Raw genomic sequence first — 20000 nt, forward strand, 5'->3', positions numbered from 1 at the left:
ACTGCAGTAAGTCGTGCCTAGCACAGATTGAGGACGTATGTACCATTGGTCGTCTGATAGATTACCCCCAAGGTCTGTGTCCCAAGTGTCTCTCAGCGCTGTTAAAGTTGTTTGCTTAATCTTAAAAATGTTTTTATATATGACTGATATTAGCCCAGTATCTATTAGACAGAAGGAGTGTCTAACTTGAAAATATCAAAACAGGTGAGTGCTTGGTAGACCAAATTTAGAGGAGAGAGTAGAAAACATAGTGAAAATGCCACCAGCATAGAGATCTTTAATGCATCGCAAACCTTTGTCGTGCCAAGCCTGAAAAATTGGGTCAGAGCAGGATGGTAGGAATGAGTAGTTATGAAGGATTGGTGCTAGGGTTTGTAGTTGTGTGGAGGCCAAATTGTTTCCTGAATTGACTCCAGATTTTGAGTGTGTTCGATACAATCGTATTCTGAGCTGAGTGTTTATGTGGAAGCGGCAGTTGGGAACAAACTATGAACCAAAGTGAAAAACAACAGGATGACACCTCGATCTGAGCCCACGAAGGCCGATCAGTTGGGGACACATTGGAGCTCCAGTAAAGGAATTTGTTGATGTTGCAAGCCCAATAATAGTAACGGAAATTAGGTAAAGCCTTGTTTGTTGCCCCATAAGAATGAGAATTGATTGTTCAAGAAGAGAAAAAAAAGATTTGGTAAGAAAGAGAGGGATATGTTGAAACAGATACAAAAACTGTGGTAAGACCACCATTTTAATTAAATATACACGTCCCATCAGGGAGAGTGGGAGGGAGGACCATCTGCATAAGTCCAGTTTGCAGCGCGCCACTAAAGGCCCAAAATTATTTTTGAAGAGGTCAGTTAAAGATTTAGTTATAAAAATCCCAAGGTATTTGAACCCTTTTGTGACCTTAAAAGGAAATGAGGCCTGTGGCAGTCTTTCTGCCCCGGGATTGATAGGAAAGTATTCACTTTTGCCAATGTTGAGTGGGTAACCCGAGAGTTTTCCGAACTTTTCTAGTGTAGCTAGGATTGTGGGAAGGGAGGTAGTGGGGTCAGAGACGTAGAGTAAAAGGTCATCTGCGTACAGGGTTAGGGTTAAGCTTGTGGGATACCCCGAAACACTCAATTCCTTTAAACCGCTCTTCTTTACGGAGCCATATGGCTAGGGGCTCAATAGCCAGCGCAAAAAGCAGCAGCGATAAGGGGCGTCCTCGGCGGGTGCCACGGTGCAGTGGGAAGGGTTCAGATCTTATTCCATTAATGTTAATTGAAGCTACCGGTGATGTGTAAAGAAGTTTAATCCAAGCAATAAAATCAGAGTTAAGGCCAAATTTTCCTAATGTATAAAATAAATATTCCCATTCTACTCTATCGAACGCTTTTTCAGCATCCAGTGAGAGAAGGATTTCAGAAGAGTTCGAGGTGGAGGAAGAAATTATGTCGAAGAGTCTCCTGGTGTTAAAGAAGGATTGTCTTCCCTGTATGAAGCCAGTTTGATCTGGGTTAATCAGATCTGGAACGACTTTCTGTAGACGGTTAGACAGCACTTTTAATAGTATTTTAATATCGACGTCTAAGAGGGAGATCGTCTGTAACTACCACATTGGAGTGGGTCTTTGTCCTTTTTTAATAATAAAGAAATTGACGCTTCTCGCAAGGTAGGTGGTAGGTTGCCCTTTGCGAGCGCATCATTGAACATTCTCACCATAAATGGGGCCAGCACAGAGGAAAAGGCTTTATAAAACTCCATAGTGAAACCGTCCAGGCCAGGGGACTTACCACTTGATAGAGACCTAATGGCCTCGTTCACCTCGGAGATCGTTATAGGAGCTCCCATGTCCCTTGAGATACCTGCGTCAACCCGAGGGTAATTAAGTGATTCTAGCAGATTGATGTTCCAATCAGAAGGAGAAAACTTTGACAAATACAAGTTAGAATAGTAGTTTGAAAATGTGGCACAGATTTGTACCGGGTCGGTTGTAACTTCGCCACTATGAGACTCCAATCGAGGAACCGGCCTGGATGCACTTGCTGTTCTCACTTGATAGGCAAGTCATTTGCCAGCTTTGTCTCCCAGCTCAAAGAAGCGCTGTTTGGTTTGTAAAAGTAACCTTTTCACTTTACTAGTAGCTAACAGATCCTATTGAGATTGGAGTTGGGTTTGTTTGCTTTCTAATGACATGGCCACACTGGACTCGTGGGAAGTGCAGACAGTCGGTCGCATTTCAAAGAGCTGCCGTGTCTCTCGCAGACGTCAGAAGTCATGACATGTGACGTCGCTTGACCCGGTTTCAGATCGAAAAGGAAACTTTTTCTGTGGTGACGAGTTCTCAGTCCTTCAGAGTGTCGACCTGGCAGTCGACGCCCGGGGAAGACTTTCCCCCACCGACGTCTGACCTTCATCTCAATTCTGAGACTCCTGCTAGGCTGCGAATTAAAACAACCCTGTGTGTGTGTGTGTGTGTGTGTGTGTGTGTGTGTGTTCTAAGAGGGCAACACCATATGGCCAGACTGATCATTAGGGAGGCTGCCGGAGGCAAAAACCTCTGGAGCTACTCCCCTAACACACATTTACACACACACACTCACAGTTTTACACGTACACACACAACCACACACTCACACTCAGCTGCTCGATGAGTGTCATGATGGGTCGTGCTCGGAGGCTGTGACGGACCAGTGCACTTAAGCTTTTCCTCTCTCATACACACAACACACACACACTCCAGTGTCGTAATGAAGGTCCATATCTCCACAGATGGTGTTTGTCTCCTAAAGTCTCCTTGAACGCTGGTAAACAGAGACGAGCAGGCCGGACCGAGACAGAGATGCCTCTGGGCCCCGAACATGCCCCTGTGTGTGTGTGTGTGTGTGTGTGTGTGTGTGTGTGTGTGTGTGTGTGTGTGTGTGTGTGTGTGTGTGTGTGTGTGTGTGTGTGTGTGTGTGTGTGTGTGTGTGGCAAGGTCAGAGGAGAGAGGGAGGCTGGGGTTCACGAGGAAGAAAGAGCTTGGAGGGGTAAAGGAAAAGAGAATGAGGAGGAGAGGGAGGGAAGTGTAACAGATCTTTATATCGTACATTATCTTCATTTGAAAAGTTTAGTGACTTCATGACTTTTTCTTTCATGTGAAGGAAACACTAAGCTCCTCCTCCTCCTCTGCTGTCACCTCCAGGTGTCAACATCCCGCTGACCTGTCGGATACTTTAATAAAACCCCCCACTCAACACAAGCTAACCGATCCTCCTCCTGCTCCTCATCCTCCTCTTCCATCTAGGTGCCAACGCCAAGCTGCGTTATCAGATCACTTCGGGCAACGCCATGGGCACCTTCGACGTGGAGCCCGAGGTGGGCACCATCTACGTGGCCCAGCCGCTGGACTACGAGACGGAGCGGCGCTACGAGCTGCGGCTCGTCGCCTCCGACGGGAAGTGGGAGAACGAGACGCTGGTGGTGGTGCATGTGGTCAACCGCAACGACGAGGCGCCCGTCTTCGGCCAGACCGAGTACCATGCCGCCGTGACGGAGGAGCTCACCCAGCTGCCGGTTTTCATCCTGGAGGTCAGCGAGCTTCTGTTTGCATGGATACAATATTAAAAGGCTTCAGTTGGTTTTATGATTTATGATCTGGATCCGGGCATGTGAGGTTTTCTAGAAAGCACGAACCAAAGGAAGGTAGATGCATTTAATGACCAAAAGGTTTTCCAAAAGAAGTAAGCAAATCTATCTCAGGAATACAAACGGGAAACACGAGGGAACTAAACTTGAGCTGATTTCTAATCGATTAACCGTTGCGGCTCTAAACGGCACAGCGATCTAATGACTTTCAAAGTCGCGTAGTGTGTCCGAGCTATAAGTTGGACAATGGCCCAGTGATGGCAGAGTTTTTAGGCCGTTTATTAAACATGATTTGACTGTGAGCAGCGATCAGATGTCCATCCACTCCAGATGAAACTGTCTGAGAACGCTGCAGCTTCGCCGTAAAGCAGCTTGTTGTGAAAAAGTTTATACGAACAACATGTGGAACTGTATTAAGTTCAATGCAGACAAATGTAATTGCCTCAGACACGGAGGAGGATCAGCCTGAAGCGACACCTCGGCAGAGATCCGGTGTCCGCGCGCTAACACGTCGCACATGTGCAGCGCTTTGTTTCAACACACCACCTGACGGAGGCGCCGAGGTTTAACGCACCAAACCCTCCTGACGGGCAGCGTCTGGTCTGGAGAGTTGCCTTAGAAAAGTCTGAGTCGACCTCTTTCCTCCGCCTTTCGTCACACCTATCTCTGGTAATTCACAAACTTAATCAGATTTGAAAAGGTGGAAGCGCGTTGCAGAGGGCAGGGCAGAAATCCCCGTCACCGAGTGCTCCACCCGGGCCCCGCTTCCCTTCGCCTGCTGGAATTGATTTGATGTGCGCTCGGTTCCCTCTCCAATGCTCTCGATGGTTCTCGCCCGGCCCCCTCCCTGAACGCTCGCTGCTCTCAGCCCCCGCGCGTTAACACAATTCAGTAGACAGCGAAACGAAGGGGGGAAATCCAATTTTCAGATGAATATTCTCTGACTTTACCTCCTCTGTGGCGCCCGTGACTGCTCATCTTCAATATTGTCTACCTGCGTCATTTTGACAGGAAATGCAAAGGGGCACCGGGGGGGGGCAGGCGGTGGCGGCGGGGGAGGGAACTTCAAAGGCTTCTGTAAACAAACCCTCTGCTGATAAAAGAGGAGACGAAAGGGTAAAGGTGCAACGTTTCATGCTTTTCCTCGGCTTCCATTAACTTTTAATTGCATTGTGTCGCCATGACGGATGTGAGCGCTCGTCCCCTCGTTCACAGAGCGACAGAGAAGTGTTTATTCCTGAGTGCAGGGGCAGCGGCTGCAATCAGCCCCCTGACTCATGTCCCAATTTGCTGGGCCCGACATTTGTACGTGATGAAAAAGAGCAAATTGGAAAGTTTTGAGAAGAAACACTTTGAACAAAAAGGAATCGTGACCGACCTGCTCCTGGAAACTTTTTATTTAATAAAAACCCATGAAGTTTGCTCCATAATGTGCTCTCGGTGACGGCCCGACGTAAACAGATACACGAGTCACTTTGCTGTAACCACAGGCATCTCAACCTGTTCAGGTGATTTATCTATGAACGGCTTTTAAACGAATAAGAGTCGAGGAGCATCTCATGCACAAAAGAAGTAGTTTACGATCGGGATAAAAACATGTTTTTAAAGAAATTCCAAGTACTTTGTTGCAGTACTATACTATACTATCTATGCTATACTTGAGTTATTATGTATTTCAACTTTTACTTTTACTTAAGTTGATTATAAAGAAAAAATACATACTTTTACTCCGCTACAATATCATAGGACATCGTCGTTACTCGCTACAAAATAAAATGTTCATGCGCGAATCACTGATGCTCTCGCTAAGTCGCGCTGTAAACAGGGAACGTATGATCACGTTCGAGGTAGTTATGGACAATGCTGCCACAACAGCGTGCGCTAGCAAGGCTAGCTCAGAGGAAGAAGAACACCCTTGGCCTTATCTAAAACAAAGGTTTTCCATTGTGGGAATGAAGCCTGTGAACGGCTATTTACCATCGCAGGACTTCTGTTCAGCTAACGAAGGGCACGTCCGGATTCTCGCATTTTTGAAAACCAACTCCTGCTGAAGATGAATCGCAAATTTGTTGACCTTTAATTATGGTATTTTAAGACAAGGAACGAGTCGAGCAGGGGGAGGGAGTCAGGGCAAGTGAGAGAAGAGAGGGACTTTACTCAAGTCATTTTCTTCTGTGTAACTTTTACTTTTTTTTTCGAGTAAGATATACTTACTTTTACTCAAGTATAGCATATAAGATCTTTATACACCACTGGTATTAGGTCTTGAAGTTTGCTACAAATGAACACGTCCAAAGGTAAAAGGTGACTTGATAAAACCTCCTCACTTCTGTTCTGCAGGTGTCCGCCACAGATCCAGACCAAGAAGCCGACCAAACCGCAGTTCGTTACTCTCTCCATGGCCAAGGCGCCGGTGGTGAATTCACAATCGACGAGCGCACGGGAAGAATCTATGCCCAACGGCGTCTGGACCGCGAGGAACGTCCGGCCTGGAGATTCCTCGTCCTCGCCACAGACGAGGGAGGCGCTGGGCTCACAGGATTCGCCGACGTGCTGTTGGAAGTCCAAGATGTCAACGACAACGCGCCCTTCTTCCCGTGTCCCGCACTGCAAGTAGATGGATGTTTTGTCGGGCAAGTGCCCGAGAACTCCGCCGCCGACACATCCGTCATGGAGATGCGTGCCATGGACCTGGACGACCCCAACGAGGGCAAGAACGCTATGCTGACTTACAGCATCCTCAAGAACGTCCGCAATGAGATCAATCTCAACCTGTTCTCCATCAACGCCACCACGGGGACCATCTACACGGTGCTGCGTTCCCTGGACCGAGAGGCGGAGGACCGGTATCTGGTGGTGGTGGAGGCCAGGGATGGCGGGGGGTTAGCGGGGACAGGGACAGCTACCATCATGGTTTCAGATGTCAACGATCACCCACCTATCTTCACTCAGAGGGTCTACACCGCTCAGGTGAGTCAACCAGTCGAGAGCAAACCTCTCACCTGTCAACAAGTCATAATAATGATAACAGATTACATCTTGTTCCTCTCTTTGTCTGTCAGGTGACGGAGGACCTGGAGGTGAACAGCGAGGTTCTCGTAGTTTCTGCCACGGACGGAGATGAGGGCGAAAACGCTGTTGTAACCTTCAGCATCGTTGGAGGTGACGACGACAGGAAGTTCTTGGTGGAGACGGACAAAGTCAACAGACGTGGTGTGATAAAACTGAAGAAGAAGGTCGACTTTGAGAAACCCCGTGAAAGGACGTTTAATCTGACCCTGAAGGCCGAGGACGCGGATTTCTTCAGTCTGGCCTTCTGTCTCGTTCAGGTGGAAGACTACAACGACCACGCCCCCGTCTTCTTTCCACAGTTCTACGAGTCGCCGGCCATGTCCGAAGACGTACCTGTGGGGACTATTATCACTCAGGTTACCGCCACTGACCTAGACTCAGGCCAAAATGGACGTTTCTCTTACAGAATTTTCAAGGAGTCTGACCCTTACGGCCAGTTCCTGGTGGACCAGTCCGGTTGGGTGGTCGTGGCCGATTCGCTGGACAGGGAGAAAATCTCACAGCACAGGATCATGGTCCTCGCCACAGATGCTGGGAGTCCGCCCTTGACCGGCACTGCCATCGTGATGGTGACTGTACTCGATGTCAACGACAATGGGCCGGAGTTCGAGGTTCCCTATGAACCTGTTGTCTGGGAGAACATGGCGGCACCGCAGGCGGTGCGAATGAACGCAACTTCCTTCCTCCTGCACGCCACCGACCGCGACACCTCCACCAACGGCGCGCCGTTCTCCATACGGCTCCTCATGCTCACCTCGGACGCCACCAACTTCAATTTGACCGACTTTCGGAACGGCAGCGCTGCCATCACGGCCCTGCGGACCTTCGATCGTGAGCGGCAGAAAGAGTACCGCCTCCCGATTCTCATGATTGACAGCGGCTCTCCCCCAATGAGCTCCACCGGCACGCTGACAGTCGTCATTGGGGACAGGAACGACCACCCCCACTCTCCGGGACACACGGACTTCATCGTGTACAGTTTTGAGGGTATGTTGTTTGGTTGTAATGCTGTGGCCAATCGGTCCAATCTGTCAGATAATCAACTGACCAGTGACTTCAAGGGAAAATAACTATTCATTTATTTCTTTCAAAAGAAAGGTGGCTAGCGATTAGCAAACTCCTACAATAGCTAGCTAGCAACTACGTAGCTGAGATCGACACAGCTGCTATTGCTAGCTAACTGTAACTTTTACTACCTGAATACAGAATGTTATAGAAAACACACAGTATCATAAATGAATCAGCATCATAGCTGCGGGGGGCCCACAGAGACTGCTTATGTATAGGGCCCGGAATTTGGTGCTTCACCCCTGACTATGTGCAATACATAGTCCTCTTTTGCATTATGTGTCATATAGTCTAATATTCTGTACTGCAATGGTCTAATATCCACGAGGCTGTTGAGATCATTTGTCATTCGTCGTCCAAGCTCAGAGTTCAGAGTTCAGCGGCTGGTGAAGGGATTTCAAACCTCTCCCCTAACCTTCGACTCCCCCGGTGTCGTAGTCGTCCCCACCCCCCCACCTCTTGAGTGCTTGTGTTGTTAGGACTGTACTCGTCACAGTCGACTGCTCGCAGCCTCCCGCTCCAGCCCACATCACTTATTTAGCGTTTCTTACCATCTGTCAGCTCTGCTGTAATTTGCCGGAAAAACTAAGGTTTTCCTGTCGTGTATTTTTTGTGGATTTTCTCTCTGGGGGGCCTTTCGACATGAAAGTACATTAACCAGCTAATGCGAACCCATCACGTACCTCAGCGACACGCCACACGGAGCAAAAACAATTAACCCCCGGGGTTTGACGAGCGTGTAAACAGGAGACATTTTTGAAAAAAGGCAACTGATTTCACGGCTATAGAGATTACAGCACTGTGTGTTTGGCTGTTCGCCGCCTTATCTCCATAAAGAAGCTTCCACGCTCCTTCCTTCACTCTCAATTTTCAGGGTTTGTACCGCAGGGATCATTTGCACTCTTTCAAAGCTTCAAAAACTCTTCTTTCTTTTTGCCTCCTGACAGGTATCCTCCCGACGACGGTGCTCGGACAGGTTCCGTCCCCCGACCTCGACGACTGGAGTGAGAAGTCGTACCGGTTCGAGGGCAAACCATCCAGGTGCTTTGATCTATGAGTGAAAGTGACATTAGAGAAAATGAGAGCGATGGAAGAGAGAGTACAGACGAAAAGAAAGAGTCGCAGGTAGACGTGAAGGTGAAGAGACGACGAGGAGTTCGGAGGAGAGCGAAGGACACAAGGGTAACTCGGCAGAGAGGCCGAGAGAAATGGAAGGTGAAAGATGAAGAGATAGAAACCGGGATTATGAGAAAGAGAAAAGCAACATGAGACGAAAAGCTAAGGGGAAAAAGTGTATTAAAGACTGAAGAGGTGGATAATGAGGTTGGGAGGAAGTGGTATCTTAGATATAAGTGGTGATAAAGAAGGGAAGCAGCTGTGTAGAATCTTTATTCATTAACATTCCCAGATTATACATTTATAAGAAGCATAGAACTATTAGTCGAGTTGTACAACTGCAAAAGCATTTTTAATGCGAAAAAACTTCTCCAATTCTATTACAACTGTATATTCTCATGCATGTATCTACAGGAGCAGTTTACATTATCCTTTATTTAGTGCTAATAAATGCTAATAGGGGGATTATTTCCATTATTTCCATTACTTTAATTAAAAGTAATATCAATGTTTCAAATCAGGTTTCACTGAAACATCATTCATTTACTGAATATTGACGATGTAACATTGACAAAAACTAAATGAAAGTAAAGAAAACTAACACTAAAACACTAGACTGTAAACAAAGATGGCCGACGCGTCTCCACTTCCTCCCATTTGTACAATAATGAAGCATCTTGTCATCAAACTCCAAAAAAAGCATATTTCTGAGCTTGTTTTGGTTTTAAAATATATATCGTTATATATATCATTCTATTTGCATGGAAGTAGAAATAAATGAACCTGGACAAATAGAAACTCTGTCTCTCTCTCTCCCGTCGGGAACGTCGCGAGGCGTTTTGCTTCAAAGTTTATCCAGGAGACTGATGTAAATCGGTCTCGTTGTGGGCGTGTCCCTTCTCATGTGACACAAAGAAAAGAGCTGAGAGACTTGAAATCGAGAGGGAGAGGTGGTATGAAGGTGCGACAGAGAAACAGGCAGCTTGACGGGAGAAACAAAGAAAGAGTGAGAGTGAATGAAAGTGCACAGGACGGGGAGGAGAGAGAGAAGAGGGGATGGGACTTGTCAGGAACAGTACTATTAATACTTCATAACCAGCGGCATTGAGAATTCCCAGTGAAGCGCGGCGAGGGCGCGCTCGTTTCGTTTGATGAGGCGAGGCTTCGTGCGGACACGTTGAAAGGAGAGCCCGATTGCGCCCGCCGCCACCTTCTCTCTTCTAACGAGTCACGAGGAGAGGAGAGACGAAGAGAGAACAAAGAAACAACGGCCAGAGAGAGAGAGAATTACCACAGATACTTCCCCACTCATGGAAACGGGGAGAATTGACATAACCCGGTTATTCACTTAACCGGGTTACTGCTGTGCATGTAAACGCACTGACTACTGTGGATCAGGTTTAGGTTGCATATTATTTATGGTTATGATGGAAGGTTAAACACTTACATGAGCCCGATGGCACAGACTCAAAGTCGGGTCTGGACCAGTGCCATCGGACCGGACACCCCACCCCCACCCCCATGAACACAGATCTCCATCTGGTCAGAATTTGATCTGAGGAATATTTAAGTTTGCATAAAATATGACATGAATATTCAGCGCAGACGTCCTTTCATCCCACTTGAGAGCGACTGACATTTTCTGCCTCGCTCCTTTTTCACCTCGATATTATAAAATGTAAAAAGCCAATAAAGTTTATTTACGACAGTAGAGTAGACATGCATGTTTCTTCTTATTCCTTTTTTTTGAACATAATTTTTTCCCCCCTGTCCATCTCTCAGGTTGTTTAGTCTGAACCAGAGCTCGGGTCAGCTGAGCGTCAGGGAGGCCACGCCTCCGGGCTCGTACCGCCTGCAGGTGCGCGTGTCCGACCGCACCTGGCCCGACGTGACCTCCACGGTCCGGGTCGACGTCGCAGAGCTGCAGCAGGAGGCCCTGCGGAACGCCGCCTCCGTCCGCCTGTCCAGTGAGTCCCACGGTGGTGATGATGATGATGATTTCAAAATGTCCAGATAAAATAACTGGCTTTTACTACACAGAAGCTGTTTAAAATGCTTAAGATAAAGGCCCCACCGGATGCCATGGTTACTTTAAATGACAGGGCATTATGGGTAATAACCTCCTGTTCTCTTCTGGGTTTTTTTGCTCTAGAATTTGAGTTTTGTTCTATAATTATTTGTCTTCCTTGTGTCGTATGTACACAGTACTATTAATAGTTCATAACCAGCGGCATTGAGAATTCCCAGTGAAGCGCGGCGAGGGCGAGCTCGTTTCGTTTGATGAGGCGAGGCTTCGTGCGGACACGTTGAGAGGAGAGCCCGATTAATGTATCGATTAATGATCTACCACTTAATTAATTGGGAACTATTTTGATGATCTTTTAAACGGTTCAAGTAGTGAAATTCTCTGATTTTCTCCTGAATGTTTATACAGTGAGTAAATTAATCTCTTCCTCTTCCTGTTCCTCTTCCTGTTCCTATTCCTCTTCCAGACCTGACAGTGGAGGAGTTCTTCGGCAGCATCCGAGGCGAGGAGAGTCCTTTTTCCCGTCTGGGTCGAGCGTTGGCGGAACTCGTGCAGACGTCAGCGGAGAAGGTGCAGATCTTCTCTGTGGGCGACGCCGGCCGACGGGGCGAGAAGGAGCTGAACGTCTGGTTTGCCGCTCGCGGCTCGCCGTACTACAAGGCGGAGAAGCTGCACGGCTACGTGGCGGCAAACAAAGCCAGGGTGAGAAGTTGATCAATCAAGTGCATTTTCAAGCACAAATAACTTAATTTTAGTTAGAAGACACAAAGACATAATGTGTTAGTTACACAAATGAAGTTAAAAAGCACATTCTTATTTTTATTTTTGTAAATTTTCTGACTTAAATTTAACACAAAACTTAATGTCTTGCTCTTTAATTACATAGTCGAAAACTTCATCACTCGCACTGAATTTTAATTTTAGGATTTATTCAGATTGAACTCAGTTGTTTAAACCAAACAACACAGACGTTGAATAAAACGTTTTAATGCCAGAAATCTCTGACTAATATTCGCTGACATTTTGTTTCTTTCATGGGTGAGACGAACATATGAAATATTCACTTACTGTACATAACAAAAATGATGACAACATATTTGGGCCTTTGTCCAATTTATTTTTTTTTTAATAAAAGGGTTTGGCGAGTGTGGTTATATTCAGAAGAAGAAAAAAAACTCTGAGATATTAAATATTTAGTAATTATACTAATATTTAATATATTAATGTATAGAAGTTTTTAAAAGAAATACACATAAATATTCTCAGATATTCTGATGTTATGAATTTGTAAAAATGGTGGGGGGTTTGTCAAGGAACCATATCACTCTGAGAATATTATGTTAAATAAATTATTTATTTTTTGATATCATGAAATTATCACTTAAATCCAAGATTTATTTTTTTCTTGGGATATTACATCTGTTCATAGTCATAGTAAAAGAAAAGGGATTAAAAATAATACAAGTACATAACAATTTAATTTTCTGGCGCCATCTGGTGGTAAAGTTGCAGGCCACAACCAACTGAGCACCCGACAGGGGAAACTTTATGGTGGTGCACCGCTGATTCCATTTCCAGTTTCCGGCAGCGCTGAAAATTTGACTCAAATGCGACGTATTCTGGGCCGTTTTGTGCAACAACCGTATTCAACACGACGTCGAAACATGGACACTCACACGGAGGTCGGGTTCACACTCATGTAACTATATTTAACTCATTCACAGTCGATTATAGATATATGAAGACATAGTTATGGACAATATATTACATTTCTGTGAATAAGTTATTAAAAATATTACACACTGCAGCTTTAAACAAATGACACCAGAGAAACTGTGGGAAGTGAACTGATGTAAGAAGCAGAATGTCATGGTTATGACGACACAGAGAAGAAGAATTAATGTTGCATTAATTACAAATCAATTAAACATCACATGCACATGTTTGTATGTGCACCTCAGCACTTACAAAACACATAACGAGCCTGAATCATTTAACACACACACGGACACGTGTGAGGTTGAGTGTGGAGCTCACACATGGAAATGCAGACTTGTCACTCCAGCAAGTGGCTGCTCACATGATACAAATCCATTTGTGTATATTAATATTTCAGAAGCATTAAAAGCCCGAGAGCAGCTGCCGACCTGAGGTCAGTGATTTCAGAGGCAGGAAGGTGATGAACGTTAGTGAACCGTGTAAACACACACGTGTTAAACACACACATGCACACAGACCACTGAGCAAAGTCACATTCAAATAACTGTCATCGCTCAGCTCCATGCTGATTTATTTAAAGAAAATTCCGTTCAGACCATAGACTTTTATGTAAAGATTGACAACGCGTGAACTTACTTCAATACGGACACCGCCATCTTGCGTGTTTGACATAATTTTGGGTGTCTGATTGAGTCATCGGTGTGATAAGAACTACCAAAAATGAAAATATAAAAGTGTTTTGATTTTGATTTTCCTTTTCGTTTGGTCCACGTCCCTTCTGCTAACATGGAGGGGGGAAGGGTTTAAGACCTATACTGCAGTCTGCCACCAGGGGGCGATGCAGAGGATTTGACTTCACTTTGGTCACGTCGTCCATCTTTATTTACGGTCTATGATTTAGACCGTAAATAAATCAGAACGCTACCAATACCAAAACTAGCCTATTTCAAAAATATATACAGACAGATAAATATTCAATAATTATTAATCATTGAGTTTAAGGATGTTGATCTGCATCCATGACTTTATTCACATAAGTTTTGGTTAGCCTACTTTTCTTTTAGTTTCTCAGGTAACTGTTAACTAGTTTTTGTTTGAAGTAGAAGGTATTTTATTTAAAAAAAAATTTTAACAGTAGTTGGTTGTTTTTTGATCATGACATGTGACCTCTTCCAGCTGGAGGCCACGTTGGGCGTGTCCATCTCCCAGGTGGGCGTTGACAACTGTCCGCACACGGACTGCAGTCTGTCCGGAGGCTGCAACAGCCGGGTCTCATTCAGCCAGGCCCCGGCGGCTCTCAGCTCCGGTAACACCTCCCTGGTGTCACTGCAGGCCACGTCCACGGCACAGTGCGGCTGCCGGGGCCGAGAGGCCGTCCACCTGCCCTGCTCCGCTTACCCCACCAACCCCTGCCTGAACGGGGGCACCTGCCAGGACGGTGCACTGGGATACCGGTAGGTGCAGAGACGGGTCAAACAGACACTTCACTTGCAGGTTCTGTCGGGGCCCCTTCTGTTCTGTTTTCATTGGCGTAACGCAGCCAATAGGAGCTTCAGCATGAATGGATCAAGTAAATTTTCACTTAGAAAAATAGATGTAGGAAGAGGCTTAAAAAAACCAAATGATGCTGGTTCAATAAGAGAAGCCTTTCTTTGTAGTGAGAATCTCTTTTGGTCTAGAAGTCTTGCGGATCGTCTGCCGATAAAGTCCGACACTGTTAGCATCATCTGAGGCTAGCGGGCATTTCCAATTTGTCAACTAATGAACACTTAGTCAATTTGTCAGACATTTCAAATATTTTTACTAGATACAAATAGATAGGATATCACTCTTCTTATCTAAAATTTGGATCGAAGAGATGCTGGTAAAGAATAAAATAAAACTCCTTGTGTTTCCCAGGTGTCAGTGTCCTCCCATGTTCGACGGCCCCGAGTGCCAGCAGACCAAGCACAGCTTCGGCGGCCAAGGCTACGCCTGGTTCCCTCCCATCATGCCTTGTTTCCAGAGCCACATCTCTCTGGAGTTCCTGGCCGAGTCGGCCAATGGGCTGCTCCTCTACAACGGACCTGTCGGCCCCGCCCACTCCGAGGAGCAGGAGGACTTCATCGCCATAGGTGAGCCCTGTGACTCGCCCATGGACTCCTCATAACGTTTAAGCCACGATCATAAAGGAAATTATGTTTGTTAAAGGTCCTTAAACACTGACTTATTGCATGAACGACAATATTAGATAATTACGTAAGATGTTTTTCCATCTAGCAGGTTTTTTAATTTTAATTTTAGATTTACCAAAATGGCGGAATGTAAAAAATCGAACAATGTCTTGTTAGTGGTGGTCAACTCTGAATGTGTTTAATATAGTTCCATGAGGTGGACCCGACCTCCGTTTGACGTGTTGAGTACGGTTGTTGAATTTTCAGCGCCGCCGGACACCGGGAATTTAATTAGCGGTGCGCCACCATAAAGTGTCCCCCTGTCGGGTGCTCAGTTGCTTGCGGTTTGCAAATTTACCACCAGATGCCGCCAAAAAATAACAAAAATGACACATGAATCTTTTAATCACGTCATCTTTTCTTCTGCAGTGGTCTAGTTTCACCTGACTGGACAACTAGCGCCACCTGCTGCTTATCTCTATAAACCGACCTGGTTTTCTTTTCAGAAATTTACATTTTCTTGGTGGATTTTCTGAAAGAATTCGGCATAAAATTTGCAACGCAACCCGACTAAAGAGAAGGTGTTAAATCCGACTCTATAACACACTCTGTAATATTTTGTTGTGATCTAAGTTAATGTAAAGATCTTTAACCTAATTATCAAAACTGAGCAGCTCAGATGTTTTGCTCTGGACCTGAACGAAATAAACAAATGAACTGACAAAAATCCTTCACGATCCAAAAATATCAAACCACAAAATAATATTGAAAGTTAAACATTTTGATGTTAGTTTTTCTGTATGTTCCAGCTGCCTCGTCAGAGACGACACTTCCACACCGCGGCTTCCTTTAAGCTAAAAGTTTTCAACAGTTTTGAACGTCTCAGCACTGTGAGATTCCTTTGTCTGTCACAGTGCTGCTGCTGCAACGTGCGGCTGCTCGTGCTTTTCAGCAAAAACACAAAGACTGAATCAATCTGCTGCTGTAAACACTGTTTCTCAGAGGACGAGCGGCTTCACGGAGCCTAATGTCAGCTCCCGCCGGTCCCGATGTGGCGTTGACGGATTAGCCTGCAGATCGGCTTCAGGACACTTCTTGCATAATGTCGTGGCATTAAAGTTATGTAATTATTGAACCCGAGCTGCAGCAGCATTGATCACTGTGGATCATCGCGTGGCTGTGTGTTGGATGGGGTCACACACACACACACACACACACACGCTCACACGTCTGATTACAAGGCTGAGTGGATTGTTGTTGATGGGATTCAGCAGCTCACGCAGCGATGCAGATGTCAGGGTCGAAGGTTTGGTCCTGTGACGTCCGCTTAATCCACGAATCAACCACACACACAAACCTTTCTCAAACAAAAGGACAATGTCTTGTTTCCCATTTCTGTTTGTAGATTTGGCCGGTTCTAAAATGTCTAAGCTTTAACATCCTGTCGACATGTCTGTTATATAAACTTTTGTGTCTTTAATGTCTTGTCTTGTTGCTGCCACGGAAGAAACATACAAACGGATCAGTGTCACGTTAAATCATTGTTTCCCGTTACAATATCATCCATTGTGCCAATAACAGCAGAATCTAACCGTGCCTCAACCCAAGCATGAAGAACTTTATCAAATCGTGTTAATGAGCCATATCTTCAATTAAGGATGTTCCGTTGTCCGTCCGCACTCGGTTTCAAACATGACGTTTCATCTTATAATAAAATGTTTTCACAGACTAATGTTCAAGGTTTCACAAAACAGCGTGAACGTTTTCACCACAACATTAAAGTTTTCACAAAATAATGTGAATGTTTTCAAGTTATAACGTGAAATCACGTTATAACTTGAAAGTTTCATGTTATAACAATAAACTTTTCACGTAAGTATGTGATACTGATCCGTTTTGACCTTTCTGCTGTGGCACCAATGCGCTGCTGTATGTTGAGCACTTTTCACCTCGCCTTGTTGAAAAGTCGTGAACTACATCGTTCACTTTTCATTCAGCGAATGAAGCTCACTCAGCCGCCACATCGCGCTGATCGGACATGTTGATGACTCCTGAGCCAGCAGAGTGGAGACTGTGAGATGCCGATGAAAGCTCAGACTCCTCACTAAGTGGATCTTGTTCCCAAAGGCCAACACTGAAAATCTAGTACAGATTCTCAACTAAAGCAGAGAGTCTTTGATACTTAAATCACGCTCCGACCTTTTCACAGACTTTGACGACGTTGGCAGAGCAGGAGGAAGCAGCGTGTTCGCCTTACTGATGCTAATGGGTTTTTTGGGGGGGTTCAGAGGCGTTGTCACATTCTATAAAACAGCGGATCAGTCTCATGTTGAAAAACTCGGCCTCTCGTGTTTCCCTGCAGAGCTGAGGAACGGGGTTCCAGCTCTGAGCATAAACCACGGATCGGGAACGCTGACGCTGCAGCTCCCTCCCACGTCCACCGCCACCGACCGCCACTGGCATCGGCTCGACGTCATCAGTGACGGGAAGGTAAGGAGGACAGAGCACCACGGTCCACGTCCCATCTGCTGACATGGAGGGGGCGGGGCTTGTGACCTGTACTACAGCCAGACACCAGGGGGCGATCGTGACGATTTGGCGCCGTAGTGTTGTCCATCTTTGTTTAAAGTCTACGGCCAAATAAATTCTGTCGTGTTTTATTCATGAGTGATTAAATAAACTGGAGAGACGACAGAAAAAGGAAACCAGGAAACTGTCAAACGAGAGGAGATTGACAACAGTGACTGATTGTTTATCTGACAGCAGTGTGTGTGTGTGTGTGTGTGTGTGTGTGTGTGTGCGTGCGTGTGTGTGCGTGCGTGTGCGTGTGTGTGTGTGTATGTGTGCGTGTGTGTGTGTGTGTGTGCGTGTGTGTGTGTGCGTGCGTGCGTGCGCGCGTGCGTGCGTGTTCTTACAGGCCGTCCAGCTGATTCTGGACCAGTGTGGGGGGGTGGCGGTGAACGAGCTGGAGGGCGTCGGAGGTGACGCTCAGGAGGTGGACGAGTCTGGCTGCAGAGCTGCAGGAGAGACGCCCGGCAACCAGAGGTGAGATCAGAATCCAAACTTTATTTCTAAATCTCCTCTCTTCCTTCTCTTGTGTGTTTTTGTTCTCTTCTCCTCTATTTGACCTGCTGCTCAACTGCTGACTCATCATCCTCCTCCTCTTCCTCCTCTCTCTTGTTGTCCTCAGGTATCTGAACGTGTTCCAGCCTCTCCAGTTGGGCGGGTTGAAGGAAACGTCCCCTCACAGACGTTACCGCAGTTTCACCGGCTGCATCCGCAACCTGGTGGTGGACAGTCAGGTAACACCACAGTGCGTGTGTGCGTGTGTGCGTGCGTGCGTGCGTGAGTGTGCGTGCGTGTGTGTGTGTTTCCCTTTCAGACATCATTAACATTTTCTGTGTTTTTTTGTTTTTAAATGCAGTTTTAATGTTTGGGAAGAATCTTAATCTACATGTTTGTGCATCTATGTATTCACTCGTACTTCCCTCAGCTAAGAGGTGAATTGTGTGTGTGTGTGTGTGTGTGTGTGTGTGTTGTGTGTGTGTGTCCCTCCTAAAGGGTGTTCCTTGTTTCTAAATGCAGTTTTAATGTCCAAAGTATAATTCATAAAGGATGAGCGTCTGTGGTTCGTCTGCTGCTCAGTGAAAACCACAACAACCAAAATGTTCCCCAGGACAAACCGTCAATCATGATTTTTTTTATTCATGACGTATCTGCAAGCGATGGACGACACGTCTCATCTTCCTCCCGTTGTATAAACAATGAAGCTAAAATATCTTTGGAAACATTTATTTGACATCTACTTAGATTTTGTCTTTACTTTGGACCATGTCCCATCTTCACAGATGTGTTGGCACACAGCTTCGTTCTGTCGTAGACAAAATACCAGGATCAGATATTATTTGCATTGCTTCAGACTTTGGACGACGATATCTCAGTCGAGACATTCTCCTTTACATGACAACGGCGTGACGGCATGCGTCTGTGTAAAGATTCCTCAGAGGACGAATCATAATGTTTCATCATCGTCACCTTTTTCCATTTCATTTTTTTGTGACCAACTCAATTTTTCTGGAACTGCCTTTAAATTGTTAAAAGAAAGAGAAACAGAATCCGGCGCGACGCGTCTCTCTTCTTCTCTCTGTGATCAGAGCTTCAGGAATTCATAACACGTTCTGGAGCTCGTGCGTTGGACTCAACGCTGCGCGGCCCCCATCTGGACACAACGCTTGTTTAGAAACATTTTTCACCGTGGCCTCTGTCCCTCCATCCCTCAGGTGTACGACCTGGCGTCTCCGGGTGAGAGTGTGGACAGCGCCCCGGGCTGCAGGCTCACAGACGGGGTGTGTGTGACGGCGGCGGGCCCCTCCTGCGGCGTACACGCCTCCTGCCTCGCCGACTGGGGCTCCTTCAGCTGCGAGTGCCGCCCGGGATACACCGGACACAAGTGTGACGGCGGTGAGAGGCCCCGAGTGTGTGTGTGTCACAGAGATGCTGGTCATGGTCGTTATATGTGACCGTTAGTTTTTTTCCCGTAGCAAAATAGATGAACGTGTTTTCGTATGGATATTCTCTCCGCAGTCGTCCCAGAGTTTTCCTTCGACTCGGGCAGCGTCGTGCGATACCAGCTCAGAGGAGGCGGCAGCTCGCGTCGCACCAACATCCAGCTGCTCCTGCGGACCAGAGCAGCCTCGGGCACCCTGCTCTCCGTGACGTCCCGGGAAGCCAACGAGTACATGGTCCTGGAGGTGAGTCCTCCCCCTCGGTCCACGTCAGTCCGTCACCTACGACACATTTATGTTTTCTTTAAAGCAGCTGTAAAAATGGAATCATACTCTGGTCTCTCAGATTACGGACGGTCACCTCTCTGTTCGCGCCGACCTCGGCGCCGGCGCCGGCGCCCTGCAGCTCCCCGGTCAGCGGGTGGACATCGGGCAGTGGGTGCTGGTCAGCCTCAGCCGCCACGACAACCTGTTTGCCCTGCGGCTGGAGCAGGGCGGGGGGTCGCGGGAGGTCCAGGCCCGGCTGGGGAGCCGGAGGGAGCTCGTGGTCCACCCGGCAAGCGTGACGGTCGGCAACGGACCAAACGCCGGAGACGACGCCGACTTCCAGGGTGAGACGTGGATCTGATGTTCGACTGTAGAAGACCTGAGCCTCGAGGAGAGCTCGTTAGATTCTTAAAGGATGGAGCGCAACGGTGACTCCGCCCATTTTTTTTACGGCTCCGGATCCGG

The 20000-nt window shown here is 46.7% G+C and overlaps 1 protein-coding gene and 1 long non-coding RNA gene across 3 annotated transcripts in view; one reads left to right on the plus strand and one right to left on the minus strand.

Annotated features, from left to right (window-relative positions):
- si:dkey-22o22.2 (neural-cadherin) overlaps positions 1-20000 on the plus strand; it is a 107293-nt gene that overhangs the window by 81608 nt on the left and 5685 nt on the right. Inside the window, exons 17-30 of the mRNA XM_035607513.2 lie at positions 3269-3552; positions 5950-6579; positions 6672-7668; positions 8697-8790; positions 10648-10832; positions 11358-11593; positions 13787-14064; positions 14510-14724; positions 17126-17253; positions 17681-17808; positions 17954-18065; positions 19044-19224; positions 19348-19514; positions 19615-19879. Coding sequence (XP_035463406.2) covers positions 3269-3552; positions 5950-6579; positions 6672-7668; positions 8697-8790; positions 10648-10832; positions 11358-11593; positions 13787-14064; positions 14510-14724; positions 17126-17253; positions 17681-17808; positions 17954-18065; positions 19044-19224; positions 19348-19514; positions 19615-19879 — 3900 coding nt within the window. The remainder of the gene's footprint in view (positions 1-3268; positions 3553-5949; positions 6580-6671; positions 7669-8696; positions 8791-10647; positions 10833-11357; positions 11594-13786; positions 14065-14509; positions 14725-17125; positions 17254-17680; positions 17809-17953; positions 18066-19043; positions 19225-19347; positions 19515-19614; positions 19880-20000) is intronic.
- Positions 19797-20000, minus strand: part of LOC118284701 — a 3828-nt gene continuing 3624 nt past the window's right edge. For both annotated transcript variants that reach the window (XR_004784923.2, XR_007031615.1), the window contains one exon: positions 19797-20000. This exon is cut by the window's right edge and continues 1064 nt beyond it. This is a non-coding gene — a long non-coding RNA (uncharacterized LOC118284701).

The sequence above is a fragment of the Scophthalmus maximus genome, chromosome 10 (assembly GCF_022379125.1).
Source record: "Scophthalmus maximus strain ysfricsl-2021 chromosome 10, ASM2237912v1, whole genome shotgun sequence".
NCBI classification, from domain to species: domain Eukaryota; kingdom Metazoa; phylum Chordata; class Actinopteri; order Pleuronectiformes; family Scophthalmidae; genus Scophthalmus; species Scophthalmus maximus.